General features: G+C 41.8%; 1 protein-coding gene across 2 annotated transcripts; it reads right to left on the reverse strand.

The window, feature by feature from the left end:
* Positions 1-10: 10 nt before the first annotated feature.
* On the reverse strand, positions 11-17,052 carry gmppb (GDP-mannose pyrophosphorylase B). 2 transcript variants are annotated; one of them, XM_079593619.1, is made up of 10 exons: positions 16,869-17,052; positions 16,170-16,359; positions 15,751-15,831; positions 15,613-15,661; positions 11,808-11,950; positions 10,787-10,945; positions 8,307-8,385; positions 7,950-8,077; positions 6,057-6,239; positions 11-715 (listed from the first exon to the last, which is right to left on the reverse strand). In XM_079593619.1, exons 2-10 carry the CDS (start codon positions 16,296-16,298, stop codon positions 584-586), a joined length of 1,083 nt encoding a protein of 360 aa, XP_079449745.1. In that variant the 5' UTR covers positions 16,299-16,359; positions 16,869-17,052; the 3' UTR covers positions 11-583. The 2 variants fall into 2 exon arrangements, with proteins under 2 accessions (XP_079449745.1, XP_079449746.1); XM_079593620.1 differs by having other exon boundaries at positions 16,947-17,033.
* Positions 17,053-18,816: the final 1,764 nt, after the last annotated feature.

An 18,816-nucleotide genomic window follows, 5' to 3' on the forward strand; every position in this document is an offset into this window, starting at 1 on the left:
ACGGCAAAAGGATGTTTCATGGGTTTATATGTTGTTGATAAAAAAGACATCATGAATCTTAATCTGTGTACAGAGACGTGACTTCTGTTTCATCTGTTCATCTGGAAGTGTCCATCACATTTCTGCATGATCTTGAGTGATGAATAAAATGTGATTTGCATAACTTAGTACATACTACAGGTGTGAGTCTTCATCGCAGTTATCAGATACATAACCAACTCTTCATTCTTTCTACAGGCACAGTGTTTATCCAGAAAGCAATACATGGCTCCTTTATATTAAACGACAACAACAACAAAAAACAATGAAAAAGAATAGCAACATAATTACTAGACAGTCTAATGGCATCTGAAAATCAACAGGATGAGCGACAGGAAGTGGTGTTATTGTCAGTACTGCAGAGGGACATCAGATCAGAAGTGTGAGTTGGAGAACATCTCCTATAGAGGAGATTGACCTGCAGAAACAGCACAACCAGTAACTGCACACTTCAGATACTCCACACACAACTCATTCTCAGCCTGGACCTCTCTCACACACACACACACACACTCGGCACTTCGTGAGGCGCGTGGAAGGTGTGTCACATGATGATTCGCGGTTCAGGAACAGAGTCTGTGATGGATTTATGAGGCAGAACATTGGCACCGTTGATGTAGAGTTCATCGTTCACGATCACGTCCTCGCCCAGAACTGTGACGTTCTCCATCCGCACCTGACCAGCACAAGAACACAACCTCACCTCATCATAATCACAGAGACTGTTGATCAAAGCGATGTTTAAAGTGCTAATCTTGGAGTTTTTGAAATGTAATATTAGATGGTTTAAATGAAATAAATCCCTGAGCTGGACGATGATCACTGCTGTAAAGCTGAAGTGAACTGGCACACACTGAATAAATGAGTTTACTATCGTCTTTCTAGAGCTGCTTTACAGCATAATGCAATTCTCTTTACATCACTAAATCATTGTGTTCCTGTTATCAATGTAAAGCCGCTTTGAAGTGATCTGTATTGTATTGTATACAGTATAGAAATTAAGCTGACTTGATTCGTTTTTTTCTTTTGTGCTTTGAATTAAAGTCTTTAAGGGATTAGTTCACTTTAAAAAAAACTTTTGCTGATAATTTACTCGATGTCATCCAAGATGTCCATGTCTTTCTTTCTTCAGTCGAAAAGAAATGAAGGTTTTTGATGAAAACATTTCTCCATATAATGGACGTCAATGGGCCCCAAACGGTTCAAGGTCCAGATGACAGTGTCAGCGCCGCTTCAACGGGCTTTAAACGACACCAGACGATGAATACGGGTCTTATCTAGCGAAACGCTGGCTCATTTAAAAAATAAATACAAAAGTTTAAGTTTTATAAGCACAAATGCTCGCCTTGCTCTGTTCTGTGATGCGCGTTCGTGACGTCACGTAATACGCAATTACGCTGAAAAGGTCGCGCTTCACCGAGTCAGTGTTTACCAAGGGGGTAATCTATCCCCCGGAAACTGAAGCTTCCCCGCGGGCCGCCATTGATTAGCAGAGCATCACCTGCTGTTAGCATTGCATTGACTCCCATTCATTTTGGCGTCACTTTGACAGCGAATCACTTTACATCTGAGGCGTTTAAAGACTCCATTTGTCCATTGTTTATTTCTAAAGAAACTCAACAATGTATAAAAGGCTCCATTACCTTGTATCTTACGTTATGGCCCCGTAGAAGCCGTTTTTGTAAAAATAGGCTAACGATTGCGTCATAACCACGATGTATTACAGATGTATGGAAGAAGGACCATATACACATATTCAAATGTCTTTGTGTCAGTTTATCGTTTTAAATGCCCATCTCATGTGCGTATCCTGGGTGTTGTAATATTAAAAAGCCTAAAAGAACATTTTCGTCAGGATAGACATGTTTGACTCTTCATAGAAGCGTGACCTTTACAACGTAATTGCGTATTACGTGACGTCACGAACGCGCATCACAGAACAGAGCAAGGCGAGCATTTGTGCTTATAAAACTTAAACTTTATTTATTTATTTTTGAAGTGAGCGAGCGTTTCGCTAGATAAGACCCGTATTCATCGTCTGGTGTCGTTTAAAGCCCGTTGAAGCGGCGCTGACACTGTCATCTGGACCTTGAACCGTTTGGGGCCCATTGACGTCCATTATATGGAGAAATGTTTAATCAAAAACCTTCATTTCTTTTCCACTGAAGAAAGAAAGACATGGACATCTTGGATGATGACATTGTTTTCATGATCGATCGTCGCTGTCACGAACGAGTACCGGAAAGATGGCGCCGATGTGTGTGGCATGCCGTCTATCGCTCCGTTTGTTGGTTGTGTGTTTTTATGTTTTAACCTGTTTTACTGTGCAGAAATGCTGTGCATCACTATTGACTTATAATCGAGAGACTCTTTTAAATTTAAATTTGAATCTACAAATCTCATCAAATGCACAGCCATATCAATTACAGGATGGCTGTTATCACACACCTCCACCGTTTCTATCCTCCATACCGGGTTGCCTGCGTCGCTGGCCTGACTCTCTTCCAACCTGGAGGCGAAGACGGCGCCGGGGAAGACGGGCCGGCATCGCGGTTAAGCTGAGGCTGACGTTACTGAAGCATGGAGAACTTCCACTCACTCTGCGTCGAGCCGTTCGGAGACGCTCTTTGTATCCGCTTCGACAATGGATAATTCCCCTGGTTTCGACTGAGTCGGCTCCGCTTTTTAGCGCTCAAACCGCCAATTTCTCCCCTCGTCTCTGTCATGGAGGAGTGTGCCTGAATCACCTTCGCTCACTACCTCGTGCAGTTTATGAGAAGGATATAAATTCGAATCCCCTGAAAGTGAGGATGGCCTTGATAAACTCCAGATCGGTTGTAAATAAAACTTTTATATTAAACGATCTGTTCTCTGCGCAGAGACTGGATTTTTTATTTCTTACAGAGACATGGCTCTGTCCTGGAGACTTGAGCCCTCTTTCCGAACTTCTGCCAACTAAATGTCAGTATTTAAATTCCCCACGGACAACTGGACGGGGTGGCGGACTGATGTCTATCTATAAAGAGCATTTTACCTGTCGCCCAGTGGTGAGTAACAGCTACAGTAGTTTTGAACTTCAGGTGTTTTGCCTAGAACTTGGTGAGCCGCTTCTGATCGCTGTAATTTACCGACCACCAAAGCAAAATACAAACTTTATAACAGACTTTGCAGAGTTTCTTGGTGATGTAACCCCAAAATATGATAGGATTCTTGTCTTGGGTGATTTTAATGTACATGTATGCTGCATGAATGATCACCTAGCCAAAGAGTTAGTGCATCTACTGAATGCCTTTGATTTTACTAATGGGATTGATGTTTCCACACACAAAGGTGGCCATACTCTTGACTTAGTGCTCCAGCATGGAATTTGTATCACTCATCTGGAAGTCTGTGAAAACGGGTTTTCTGATCATAAAACTGTCATGTTCACAGTACCAAGCCCTGTAGAGAAACCCACAGCTTTATCGCGTGTCAGCTCATCTCGCTATATTAATCATGCTACAAAATCATCTTTTTTAACCATTTTTCATGAAGTGATGCCTTCCTGTGCTGAATTTGCTTGTGAAACTAGCGCTGAGGAGCTTCTCTCCGGGTTTAACTCCACCTGTTCAGATATTTTTAACTCTGTGGCCCCTTTAAAGGCCAGGCGACCTAAACCTTATTCCGAACCATGGATTGATGATTCCATTCGTTGCCTTAGACGATGTTGCAGAAGAGCGGAACGAAAATGGAAAAAGGACAGGCTTCAGGTTTCCTTTGAGATTTTAAATGATTCTCTTCGCAGATATCAGAAGGAAGTAAAAAAAGCGAAAAATCGACATTTGTCCAATATTATCAATAAGAACTACTCCAGACCCAAGACTCTTTTTAATATAATTAATGCTACCTTAAATCCATCAGCCGGTCTTTCTGGGGTTTCGACCCCTTCATGCGATGAGTTTTTATTATTCTTTGAAAATAAAATAATGAACCTCAGACAAACTATAATGAATACGCCGTGTAAAACTATTATTAATTTTTCTAATAAGTGTTCGAATGTCAATGTGCTTCTTAGTGAGTTTATCACAATTACTGAGTCTGAATTGCTAGAAATAGCAAAGCAGCTCAAGCCCTCTGGCTCCCCACTGGAAATTATTCCTCCGTTTTTATTTAAACAAATCATTACAGACGTGGCTCCATATCTCCTGGTTATAATAAATCGCAGCCTAGAATCCGGCATCATGCCTGACTTTTTGAAGCACGCAGTAGTTCATCCAATGTTAAAAAAACCGACCTTAGACTCAACCGTATTGAGAAACTTTAGGCCTATTTCTAACCTGCCCTTTATCTCAAAATTTTTTGAGAAAATTGTTTTCTCACAGTTACAGCGTTTTTTAGTCGAGAATTCATTGTTGGAAAAATTTCAATCTGGTTTTAGAAAATGTCATTCTACAGAAACTGCACTGATTCGAGTCTATAATGATATTTTAGGTACCTGTGATTCTGGCGATTTTGCAGTCCTTGTGCTTCTTGATTTAACAGCAGCCTTTGACACTATTGATCATACTGTTCTTATTGATCGTCTTGAAAATAGTGTTGGTATAAGAGGTACGGTACTAAAATGGCTAAAATCATTTTTAACGAATAGGAGTTTTTCAGTTAAGATGGGCGACCACTATTCGAGTAAAGCACATTTGTTCTGTGGAGTTCCGCAGGGCTCTATTTTGGCGCCACTATTATTCTCTTTGTATTTGCTTCCTCTTGGGGCCATTTTTACGAAATATGGACTATCCTTTCATTGCTATGCAGATGACACACAGGTTTATTTGCCTGTAAAACGAAACTATGCTGAATTAGAGTCATTTAAAGCATGTTTAGAGGAGATTAAGGCATGGCTTTCTTTTAATTTTCTAATTTTTAATGAAGATAAAACAGAAATTATTGTTTTTAGTCCATCTGAGCGATCAAAATCTATAAATTTGGATTTAGGGGAAATGTCTGTGTACCTAAAACCTTGGGTTAAAAATCTAGGCTTCATCTTTGATAGCGATCTAAAGTTTGACCGCCAAATAAATTCAGTTGTAAAGACTTGTTTTTATCAGCTTCGTCTACTAGCAAAAGTTAAGCCGTTTGTTTCATTCAAAGACCTTGAGAAATTAATTCATGTTTTTATTTCATCAAGGTTAGATTATTGCAACTCATTATATTTAGGAATCAACCAGCATACATTAGCTCGCTTGCAGTATGTACAGAATGCTACGGCACGCTTTTTGTGCGGCATAAAAAAAAGGGAGCACATTACCCCTATTTTACGCTCATTACATTGGCTACCAGTGCGGTTCAGAGTAGAATTTAAAGTACTTCTATTAGTTTATAAATCTTTAAATAGCTTAGCACCAACCTATCTCTCTGAAATGATTACCGAATATAAACCGGAAAGAGCACTCCGATCAAATAATCAGGCTCTGCTATCTACCCCAAAATCGAGGCTCAAGTGTAGGGGAGACCGAGCTTTTTCCGTCGCTGCACCAAGGCTTTGGAATACTTTACCTATTAGTCTAAGACAAGCTCCATCCCTGTTTACTTTTAAATCCAGACTTAAAACTTTTTTATTTTCAAAAGCCTTCGATTAAACTCGTTTCTGTCTGTGATTTGTGATTCTTTGCGCTTTTTAAATATTTATGGTATGATGTTGTATACTTAAGTGAAATTTATGTGTTTCAATGTTGTGACGTTATGTGGTGGATTACATGTGGAAAGCACATTGGTCAACAACTGTTGTTTTTAATCGTGCTATACAAATAAATTGTCATTGTCATTGTCATTGTCATTGTCATTGTCATCTTGGATGACATCGGGGTGAGTAAATAATCAGCAAAAGTTTTTTTTAAAAGTGAACTAATACTTTAATATTGTTACTCATCTTGGAGTTTGCTTGGTTCTTGACTTAAAATTCTTCATAGAAGGATTCCTTTCAAATTGCTATGGAGAAGATCAATACTTCTGAACCCAGTCTCTTGCTGGAGGAGTGAACTCACCCACTGTCCCACCGACGAGCTCCAGCCCACGATGCTGGACTCCAGCCAGGAGTGTGAGCGTATGTGCGCCCCCTTCAGAACCGTGCAGCGCTTCACACGCACCCCGTCCTCCAGAACCACCCCGGCGCCAATCGTCACGTTAGGCCCGATGGTGCAGTTGTCCCCGATCACGGCCGTTGGGTCCTGGGTGGGGGTTAATGGCGTATACTTTTAGTACATGTACCACAGTCTGCTTCCAGCAGGGGCGTCCTGCTGACCAGCTGGCCGCCACACACTGACCAGCTGACCGCCACACACTGATCAGCTGACCTCCACACACTGATCAGCTGACCTCCACACACTGCCTGAAGAGCTCGATCAGCTGACCAGCTGTAGCGGAGATGAGCTGAACTCAGGACTGGACACCCCTGGCTTGCAATTTACTTAATGGAAGAGTTCACTTCAAAATGAAAATGCTGTCATGATTTACTCTCCCTCAAGTGGTTTCTCTCTTCTGCTGAACACGAAAGAAGATATTTTGAAGAATGTGGGTCACCAGACAGTTGATGGACACTGACTTCAATAGTAGGACAAAATATCCTATATAAGGCCATGTTTACACGGAAACCATCTGAAGAGAAAATGCAAGAGTGGCGTTGCGTTATCACTTTTTTTTCTGCGTTTAGACGAGCGTTATGGGGGGAAATCTGTGTGCATACGGTGATGCAAAAGTGTGTGAGATTGGATGTAGTGTGCACTCCAGGCGGCTAGGTGGCGATGTGGAGCACTGACAGTGAAGGAGACGCTGACACAGTTTTTCATGTTTAATTCGGTAAAGCTGCTGCTTTAAAGGGATAGTTCACTTTGAAATTAAATGTTGGTATGTTTTAGCTTACTGAAGTGCATCCAAGATGTAGGTGTCTTTGTCTACCCAGTAGTTTTAATTTTGATATTTTTAGGTCAAACCGTTCTTGTCTGACAGTCATATCATGCAGGTCTATGGTCACTGTCTCAAAGAGCATGCACAGAGTCCAAATTACACAATTCCCCATCGTCCAAATTAAACAATTCCCCATCGTAAGTACACATTGATGGCCTAAGACACGAAACGAGCGGTTTGTAAACGAAAGGCACATCCCATAAAATATTTTTACGTTTTCACCCGCGAGCGTTCTCCTGTAAACAGGGCCTCAGTCAATCCCTCCACATTCTTCAAAATATCTTCTTTGGTGTTCAGCAGAACTTGAGGGAGAATAAATGATGACAGCACTCTTCCTTAAAAAACACAATATAGTTTGTGGGAGAAATACAACACATGTTAGCTTTCATGGTTACTATACATAAGAACTTGTTTATTGCGGCTTTAAACGTCCATATTTTAAAGTGAGTAAATCTGACCGACTGAAGACAACTGTCCCGAAGCTGTCCTCTCTCTTTAGTGGTGTTGTTAGTTCATTGGACATATTGTGTGTACAGTAGTTATGAGACAATATTCCCTGAAAATCCAGACTGAATGTTTTACTGGAATAATGTCCTCAGTCCAAAAATTTAATCCAAAAAGATTCAAGAAGATTTTTTTTAAAGAGCTTGTTTTTTTTAAATATTTTGTGTGAGCATCCCATAACCCTTCCATTCTTTTGAAAGCCTCACAAGCCTTATGCTTTCATTATGTTACTGTTGTCCGAGCTTATTCTTGATTTAATGTTAATAAAACATCATTTTGACAGTTAAGTGGATTTATGGCTTTCCTCATTAAAGAAGCTGTTTGGTGAGAATATTTGCCAGGGTGTGTTACAAATATCAAGTGACTGAGCTATAAACATTGCAAATGTGTAAAGTGAGATGACTCTGTGCTACAACTACATCATTAACATCAGCATGTCAGCCTAAATCTCCAGTTAATGGCGGTCGCACCACGAGGACGTTCCCGAGGAAGCCGGGCCCCGTGCGCAGCCTCTCGGGCGCCTGCTGCCGGACGGACTGGAGGAACATGCACATGCCTGTCAGGAAGTCTTTGGGCTGGCCGATGTCCATCCAGAAACCTGGAACACAGACGCTAGCTTAGTTAACAACACAACCGTTCTGGCGCCACCGCGGCTCTTCTCCTGTTTATGTTTGTTTGTTCTGTGTTTAGTCATTCTTTTCTGATCAGTTACATACTGTGCCTTTAATGTGTCATGATATAAGCTTGTGTGAGTGGCTCTAATTAAGCGTGTGTCAGGTGGAAGTGTGTGTGTGTGTGTGTGTGTGAGTGTGTGTGTGAGCCTTCACCTTGCAGCTCCATGGCGTACAGCTGTCCCTCCTCTGCCATGACTGGGAATATTTCCTTCTCAATGGAAGTGGGTCGCAACTGAAGCACAACATACAGGAAAACTTCAACAATGAATTACAATAAGTTTTTAATGAAGCATGCAGAACATAATCCTATTCCCTAATTTTGAAACAAAGAGTATCAAGATGGCCTGGTGACCGATAGCGTGATATCTCTGCTCAGGTCAGTTATGCCAGTCTGGGCTAGCCAGGGAGGTCAGAGGGCACGGAGTCTGAACACTGTGCACATTTATTGGCCAATCAGAAGTTTGAGAAGCTGTCAGTCCACATTTACATTTAGATTTATGCATATCTGATATCCCTGGGAATCCAACTCAATGATTTCGGCTTTGCTGGCACATTCTCTACAGTTTGAGCTTCACTGATGTGTGCTAGATGAACTTGAGAAGTGTGAGACGTTCATGATTTCTCAGTGGTCAACAATGGCTTATGCAGTCACACATCTTAACAGAAATAGAGGGAAATAACAGGACTGGCAACTTTGGTTAGCAGGCTGAAGACATGAAGACATGGGCTGAAATCAATCAGGGTTTGGAGGATCAACAGTTCATTTTTAATTTAATCTCAAAACTACTAATTACCCAAATACTTAATGTTGTACTAGATGCACTTTCAGAGCCTTCTCCTGTGTGTCAGCACTGCTAGCGGGTTAGCTATCTAGCTATCTACCCAATTACATTTACAAAAATTTGACGTTTCGACAACATTTTTTATAAAAAACTCATGACATTATAGAGCACATCACACAAATCATGTCACCCTAATATTTTCAAACACATGTGTTGACGAACTATCTTGATATTGTGGATAATTAGAGGATGTGTTGCGGAGTGCTTCCTGGCTGGTTACCTTTCCCATTAACGGGGGATATTTGCCCCTTAAATTGATTTGCAGTGGCATTTTTATCTTTATAAGGGTAATTTTTCGAACCTTATTAAAGGTCTCATCTTTTATATAAAATTCTTAGTTAATCAATACATCAGAATCAATAAAATAAAATCCCCTTTTGCACAGAAGAAGAGGCAGAGAAGCTGCATCAAGAGGCATTTAGATGTATTTACAGTGATTAATGCAAATTCACCTGATCCCTTTTCTAAATATATGTTAATGATCTTATTTTGAATAATTCATCCATGTATGCGTTTAATTTTTAACCTTTTTTGACCTTGCCATTTTTATAACGATCATAACTCGATCTTCGATCAGGAAACACTACAGTTAACCCTTAATCACTGTTAGAGAGGATAACACTTACGATGTGTGGGGTCAGACTGAGCCCAAACTTTTAAAGAGCGATTGCATAAGGAAATATCATTTTTTTATATGGAAAACTATATATCATTTTTTTAATTTACTTCTCAACTATACATTTATGCTGTGTTTTTGTGAATTTGTTTACGTTTTTTACCAATTTACGGAATTAAAGTGCAATGATCACATTCATCCAATAGAGGGCCATAGAGACTCTTGATGCTTCAACTTCTCACAACTTTATGATGTATATTTTGTGAATATTTATTTAAACATTTTGAAATACATAAAAAATCTGTAGTATTGTCAGAGTTAGAATTTGTTGTTGTTTTCTGATATATTTTGAATGATCTGCTTTTGCAGAATTATCAGTGTGTGTTATTATTATGCAGTGTGTGTGTATGAGATGGAAAGTTCGTTCCACTTTGGGTTTATGCTCTAGGACCAGACCTTGATTTAAATGTAAATGTTTTTAGATTTATGCCAGTTTTGTTTATTTTATTGGCCAATTTCTGTAAAAATGCTCTCTGTTGCAGTCACATACATTTGTGTGTGTGTGTGTCTGTGTGTGTGTATAAGATAGAAAGTTCGTTCTACTTTTTATTTATGCTCTAGGACCAGACCTTGGTTTATCTGTAGAAATTTTCAGATTTATAATAGATTTAGTTTAATTTTTTTGACAAACAAAATAAAAAAAAGTATTTTTTTTCATTTTCTCATTCATTTTCAATGCGGGGTCTTTTTTTTTACACACCTTTAGAACAACCAAATCAAGCCCAGTTTTGTTGTGCATGTTTAGATAGATGATTCAGGAAAAGTCACAGAGTTTCGTGCCCCTGAGATGAAGGTAACACTCGTCCAGTGTGACCCCAAACAGTGATTAAGGGTTCAGCGCTGTCATGGCACGTTTAGAACCTCTACTTACAGTGATTTTAGCAATAAAGCACTTTAAGGACTTCTATGCACATTATAAATGAATGGCAGTACAATGAGTTGATAATGAACATGTCTAATTGCCATGAAATTGTTGCAACAATGCGAAGTAAAGTAAAAATACTAAAAATACGCTTAATTTACTTTAAGCAGTGTGTACATATATTGATCTGAGTTTCTACCAATAAAATATCAGTGTTTTGAGAAGCCAGTTTAAACAGATGTGCGGTGCTGACCTGGATCCTCCTCAGCATGGCAGGGCTGAAGATGTACATCCCAGCGTTGATCTTGTTGGAGACGAACACTTGCGGTTTCTCCACGAAGCGGTGTATTCGCCCAGTGTCTCCTTCATACACAACCACGCCGTACTTCGACGGCTCCTCCACCTTCGTCACCTGGTTACACAGCAGCCAGATGTTAACAGAGAACAGCTGAGAAATGTGCTTTACAGATGTGAGATGTACGAGGCAAGAATCCAGAGATAGAAATTTACAACACGTACTTGTTCATTGAAAGAATGAAGTCACATTCAAATCTCTGACAGTGAGACCATGGCCCTATTTGAAGGATCTGTATGGTCTAAAGTCTGAATCCACTTTTGCTAGCTCCCGGCGCTGGTCTAAAAGTGCCGTCTCTATTCTCTTAATGAGGAATGGGTGTGTTTTGAGCGTGACGTGTAATAAACCAATCAGAGTCTCCCATTGCCTTTAAAAGCCAGAACAGACGGTATATTCAAATGGGGTCCGTGCGTGCGGTCTTAAAGGGGCAGCAGTTGAATTAATCTGCTGCTGTGTTTTAATGTTAATCAAACAAAGGACAAATAAATGACTCACTGCTCTTGACTAAATAGACTACCTTTTTCAACTTTACAAAAAGATCCATCTATATTTAATTTATACAGTAATTAAGTTTAAATTTAATAAACAACTAATATGATTGATATTCTTTTGGTTTCTCTACCAATACATTTAAAAATGACAAATGCATGAATTAAAAATTAATTGAAAATTAAAAATACAGGTATCGGCGAGTACCAAAAATTAAAGTATAGGTATTGGACTTGGTCTGGTATCGGTGCATCCCTAGCGCTAATGCATGTGCTTTTTAAACAACGTGGCGCAGGACGAGAAAATGATAACTGCGTCGGGCTGAAGCTAGCAGAAAGCACTTGCCGCACTGCGTGTGTGTGTGTGTGTGTGTGACAGGGCTCCATGTTTACACTACATTTGAGATTTGCAAAAGAAGTGGGTTCCTCACCACAATCGTGCCCTCTCTGCCGCGCTGCTGGTGGACCTTCAGCATGTCCTCGAAGGGGAAATCACAGATGACGTCGCTGTTGAGGACGAAGAACGGCTCCTCGCTGTCGGTCAGCAGCTCTCGAGCCAGAGCCAGAGGACCCGCTGAAACACACACACACACACACAGTTACAGGGTCACGCTGAAACACACACACACACACACACAGTTACAGGGTCACGCTGAAACACTCACACACACACACAGTTACAGGGTCACGCTGAAACACACACACACAGTTACAGGGTCACGCTGAAACACACACACACAGTTACAGGGTCACGCTGAAACACACACACACACACACAGTTACAGGGTCACGCTGAAACACACACACACAGTTACAGGGTCACGCTGAAACACACACACACACACAGTTACAGGGTCACGCTGAAACACACACACACACACACACAGTTACAGGGTCAAGCTGAAACACACACACACAGTTACAGGGTCACGCTGAAACACACACACACACACAGTTACAGGGTCACGCTGAAACACACAAACACAGTTACAGGGTCACGCTGAAACACACACACACACACAGTTACAGGGTCACGCTGAAACACACACACACACACACAGTTACAGGGTCAAGCTGAAACACACACACACAGTTACAGGGTCACGCTGAAACACACACACACACACAGTTACAGGGTCACGCTGAAACACACACAGTTACAGGGTCACGCTGAAACACACACACACACACAGTTACAGGGTCACGCTGAAACACACACACAGTTACACAGGGTCACGCTGAAACACACACACACACAAACTTACAGGGTCACGCTGATACACACACACACACACAGTTACAGGGTCACGCTGAAACACACACACACACACACAGTTACAGGGTCACGCTGAAACACACACACACACACAGTTACAGGGTCACGCTGAAACACACACACACACACACTTACAGGGTCACGCTGAAACACACACACACACACAGTTACAGGGTCACGCTGAAACAACACACACACAGTTACAGGGTCACGCTGAAACACACACACACACAGTTACAGGGTCACGCTGAAACACACACACACAGTTACAGGGTCACGCTGAAACAACACACACACAGTCACACAGGGTCACGCTGAAACACACACACACAGTTACAGGGTCACGCTGAAACAACACACACACAGTCACACAGGGTCACGCTGAAACACACACACAGTTACAGGGTCACGCTGAAACACACACACAGTTACAGGGTCACGCTGAAACACACACACACACACACACAGTTACAGGGTCACACTGAAACACACACACACAGTTACAGGGTCACGCTGAAACAACACACACACAGTCACACAGGGACCCGCTGAAACACACACACAGTTACAGGGTCACGCTGAAACACACACACAGTTACACAGGGTCACGCTGAAACACACACACACACACACAGTTACAGGGTCACGCTGAAACAACACACACACAGTCACACAGGGACCCGCTGAAACACACACACACACACACACAGTTACAGGGTCACGCTGAAACAGACACACAGTTACACAGGGACCCGCTGAAACACACACACACACACACACACACAGTTACAGGGTCACGCTGAAACACACACACAGTTACAGGGTCACGCTGAAACACACACACACACACAGTTACAGGGTCAGGCTGAAACACACACACACACACAGTTACAGGGTCACGCTGAAACACACACACAGTTACAGGGTCACGCTGAAACACACACACAGTCACACAGGGTCACGCTGAAACACACACACACAGTCACACAGGGTCACGCTGAAACACACACACACAGTCACACAGGGTCACGCTGAAACAACACACACACACACACACACACAGTTACAGGGTCACGCTGAAACACACACACACACAGTTACAGGGTCACGCTGAAACACACACACACAGTCACACAGGGTCACGCTGAAACACACACACACACACACAGTTACAGGGTCACGCTGAAACACACACACACAGTTACAGGGTCACGCTGAAACACACACACACAGTCACACAGGGTCACGCTGAAACACACACACACAGTTACAGGGTCACGCTGAAACACACACACACAGTCACACAGGGTCACGCTGAAACAACACACACACACAGTTACAGGGTCACGCTGAAACAACACACACACAGTTACAGGGTCACGCTGAAACACACACACAGTTACACAGGGTCACGCTGAAACACACACACACACACACAGGGTCACGCTGAAACAACACACACAGTCACACAGGGTCACGCTGAAACAACCCACACACACACACAGTTACAGGGTCACGCTGAAACAACACACACACACACACAGGGTCACGCTGAAACAACACACACAGTCACACAGGGTCACGCTGAAACACACACACACAGTCACACAGGGTCACGCTGAAACACACACACACAGTCACACAGGGTCAAGCTGAAACAACACACACACAGTTACAGGGTCAAGCTGAAACAACACACACACACACACACAGTTACAGGGTCACGCTGAAACAACACACACACAGTTACAGGGTCACGCTGAAACAACACACACACACACACACACAGGGTCACGCTGAAACACACACACAGTCACACAGGGTCACGCTGAAACACACACACACAGTCACACAGGGTCAGGCTGAAACACACACACACAGTCACACAGGGTCACGCTGAAACACACACACACACACAGTCACACAGGTCACGCTGAAACACACACAGTCACACAGGGTCAGGCTGAAACACACACACACAGTCACACAGGGTCAGGCTGAAACACACACACACAGTCACACAGGGTCACGCTGAAACACACACACACAGTCACACAGGGTCACGCTGAAACACACACACACAGTCACACAGGGTCACGCTGAAACACACACACACAGGGTCCCGCTGAAACACACACAGTCACACAGGGTCACGCTGAAACACACACACACAGGGTCACGCTGAAACACACACACACAGTCACACAGGGTCACGCTGAAACACACACACACAGTCACACAGGGTCACGCTGAAACACACACACACACACACAGTCACACAGGGTCAGGCTGAAACACACACACACACACAGTCACACAGGGTCAGGCTGAAACACACACACACACACAGTCACACAGGGTCCCGCTGAAACACACACAGTCACACAGGGTCACGCTGAAACACACACACACAGTCACACAGGGTCACGCTGAAACACACACACACAGTCACACAGGGTCACACTGAAACAACACACACACAGTCACACAGGGTCACGCTGAAACACACACACACACACAGTCACACAGGGTCACACTGAAACACACACACACACAGTCACACAGGGTCACGCTGAAACACACACACACACACAGTCACACAGGGTCACGCTGAAACACACACACACAGTCACACAGGGTCACGCTGAAACACACACACACACAGTCACACAGGGTCACGCTGAAACACACACACACACAGTCACACAGGGTCACGCTGAAACACACACACAGTCACACAGGGTCACGCTGAAACAACACACACACAGGGTCCCGCTGAAAACAACACACACACAGTCACACAGGGTCATGCTGAAACAACACACACACAGTCACACAGGGTCCCGCTGAAACACACACACACACAGTCACACAGGGTCACGCTGAAACACACACACACAGTTACAGGGTCACACTGCTGAGGACTGTGCCGTCACCGCGATGAGAAGACGTTCACCTACCAGTGCCTAGAGGTTCCTTTTCATGTGAAAGCGAGATTTTTATTCCAAGCTGTCAAAATCACAAATGAGATTGTGTTACTTTGATATTCTCCACATGTGACCGGCTATCATAAACACGAATGTTCATTAAATAGATACCCTTTCCTCCTGAGCTCTCATCTCTCGCTCCAATAGATCCGACATGTAGCTCACGGCCAGGATGACATGACGGACTCCAGCCTGAACACAAACACACCAGCGATCAACATCATGTGAACACAAACACACCAGCGATCAACATCATGTGAACACAAACACACCAGCGATCAACATCATGTGAACACAAACACACCAGCGATCAACATCATGTGAACACAAACACACCAGCGATCAACATCATGTGAACACAAACACACCAGCGATCAACATCATGTGAACGCAAACACACCAGCGATCAACATCATGTGAACGCAAACACACCAGCGATCAACATCATGTGAACGCAAACACACCAGCGATCAACATCATGTGAACGCAATGCTTCAGAAGCTGGCTGACGAGGAGTGTGTGGGCTTTACCTTGACGAGCGCCTCCACCTGATGGAGCAGGATGGGTTTGTTGCAGAACTCCACCAGAGGTTTGGGCACGGTGAGCGTGAGCGGGCGTAACCTCGTGCCGTAGCCGCCGACGAGGATCAGGGCTTTCATTGTGGGTCAGCGGAACCGGGATCAGTCAAAGCAGACAGGAGCAATCATGTGGGAACTACACCTGAGGAACACAATGAGAAACACTATCAGCTCTTATTATACCAATATTTATAAAGGCATCCGGACACTGAAAGTATTTGACACCTGTGTGAACACTGCACACACACCCACGTGACGCAGCACACCTGTAATACCTGAAAATCATCTCTCTCATGAGGAGCTAGCCAACCAGTCAAGCCTGGGCACACCAAGGCAATCTTTATTATTAATATTTCCACAGTTTTTAATAATAGTAAAGTGTGCTTTTGAACAGTACTGATGGAGTTGCCATGAATGCTGGACACTGCAGTTTCTGATTCACTCGCCACCGCGACTCATACATTAAAAACATTATGATGATAATATTTGTCTGAAAAACGAATTTCTAAGCATTTAATATTTACCTATTAAAAAAATTATAACATATAAATAATACAATATAACAAATTATGAATACTATTACTATTATTATTATTACTACACAGTAAAACTGTACAGCTCATGTTTCATTTGATTGAATGATAAACTCACCCAAATAAACGATTCACCTGCTGCTCTTACTTGACGATTGCGTTCAGTACATCAACAAAATATGTATTTTAAACTCACTTCCACAAATAAACTCTACAATCTGTGATGGTGTGTGTCTGTCTGACAGCTTTCATGAAGTGAGCTGAGTTCCGTACAGTCAGCGATGACGAGGCAGCGTGAGGGCGGGGCCAGAGCTAGCACTGCGGCGTGACGTCACGGGTCAATGGACCGTACCAGTTTCTGCGAGGGAATCTCCGGACGTCTTCCGTTTGGTACGGTAGATTTTACGACGTACCAACATCATTTAAACGATTGAAGAGGATTTTGCATTCATTTATTTTACGACAAAATACGTTATAAAGGTAATTATAAACAAAATTATGGATTAACTGTTTAAATTGGCTACAGAATCCCCCATTGAAATGACACACGCGGCCTCATGGACCAATCAGTTCATAACAACGTGGCGCAGAAGTGAATAAGAGCCAGAAGAAAAAAAATAACAACTATAAAATACAATATATATATATATTCTGTAGCCAATGGACCGTAAATATATATATATATATTTATATATTATATATCATATATAATTATATATATAGTTCTAAACAAATTTTATATAATTATGTATATAGGCCTAAATAAATTACACGCTCCATGTTTTTGTGAGTACAGTGATGCCCTAATTTAATCATGTATTCAAATGTAATCATATTAAATTCAATTATATCTGACGGCGTATTTTTGTAATCACTGAAAACTTTTTCTTTTGGTCGATGTCGCATCTACGCCACTAGGTGTCACTGCAACACAGACATAATACTAAAATAAATCATCTAAACCAGATTAACTGTTAAATATTATACATTGCACCATTAGGTATTTGTTTTTATGCGTGTCTTTGTCCATCTTCACATGTTTAATTTAGCATGATGTGATGTTTCAGTGGACAACCTACAAAATTGTCAAAAGTCAAAAATCTGATTTACAGAAGTTATGCCATAAAAAGTCATAACTATGACATTAAAAGTATGCATTTTGACATGTTGTTATAACTATGACATTTTAAGTCAAACTTATGGCATTCATGGTAGAAATTATGAGATTTTAAGTAATAAAAAAAGTGTTCCAGAGTGTGTAATAATCTACGGCCTGGCGCACGCACTGATCTTCAGACACACGTGTTATGAACTGTAATCGCCATCAAATAAACGTCTTCCTTCTCACCTGAACGGGTTTATAGATTTGGAAGAATAAATCTACAGTGCATTATAGAACACATCTTAGTTGTGAAGTAAGATCTTGAAGTGTGGATCCAGCAGTTTTAGACGCAGTGTGTGTGTGTGTGTGTGTGTGTGTGTGTGTACGTGAAGCTGCTCTTCCATTGCTCATCACAACATAGGAACAGGAGCAATTCATATATTTGAAAATATTATTTGGTCTAGTCATTATCTTTGTGTTTGTACGATGTCATACAAATATCTCAAATCTTTCTTCCCAATCAGATGAGAGAAAATCTGCATAATTATTATTATGTGTGTGCTGAATTATAATTATGGGTAATCACTGCAGCATTAAAAGATAAAATGTCCTGCCATAAACGCACCTGTCAGTCATTTCCCAGAATAACAGCATCTGTGGGGCATTCTGGGGGTAAGATGGACCAAGATGCTCTGGGTAGCATGTTTTTATTTTATTAATTATAATTATTAATGGTGTTATATAATTCCATGAGATAAATTTACATTTCAGATTTCTTCATTATTCATTAAAACCTACAGGTTAATTGAGCATTACATAAATATGTACAGTATACAGTATATTAAATGGATGTATATAAGAAGTCTGTATATATAATAATTTGTCTTTGTCTGTCAACTAAACTGTCAAATATAAATTTTAAATAATAGTTGATTTAGTATTTTAAATGAATAACACTATAATC

Source organism: Phoxinus phoxinus (genome assembly GCF_949152265.1).
Source record: "Phoxinus phoxinus genome assembly, chromosome: 20".
NCBI classification, from domain to species: Eukaryota; Metazoa; Chordata; class Actinopteri; order Cypriniformes; family Leuciscidae; genus Phoxinus; species Phoxinus phoxinus.

Excerpts from the sequence above, each read along its gene's own strand:
- gmppb (XM_079593619.1), bottom strand. The coding sequence starts at position 16,298 with ATGAAAGCCCTGATCCTCGTCGGCGGCTACGGCACGAGGTTACGCCCG. Across the intron at positions 15,662-15,750 it reads TGAGAGCTCAGGAGGAAAGG|CTTGGAATAAAAATCTCGCT; the intron begins GTATCTATTTAA and ends TGATTTTGACAG. Across the intron at positions 6,240-7,949 it reads TCCTCGGGAACGTCCTCGTG|GACCCAACGGCCGTGATCGG; the intron begins GTGCGACCGCCA and ends ACCCCCACCCAG.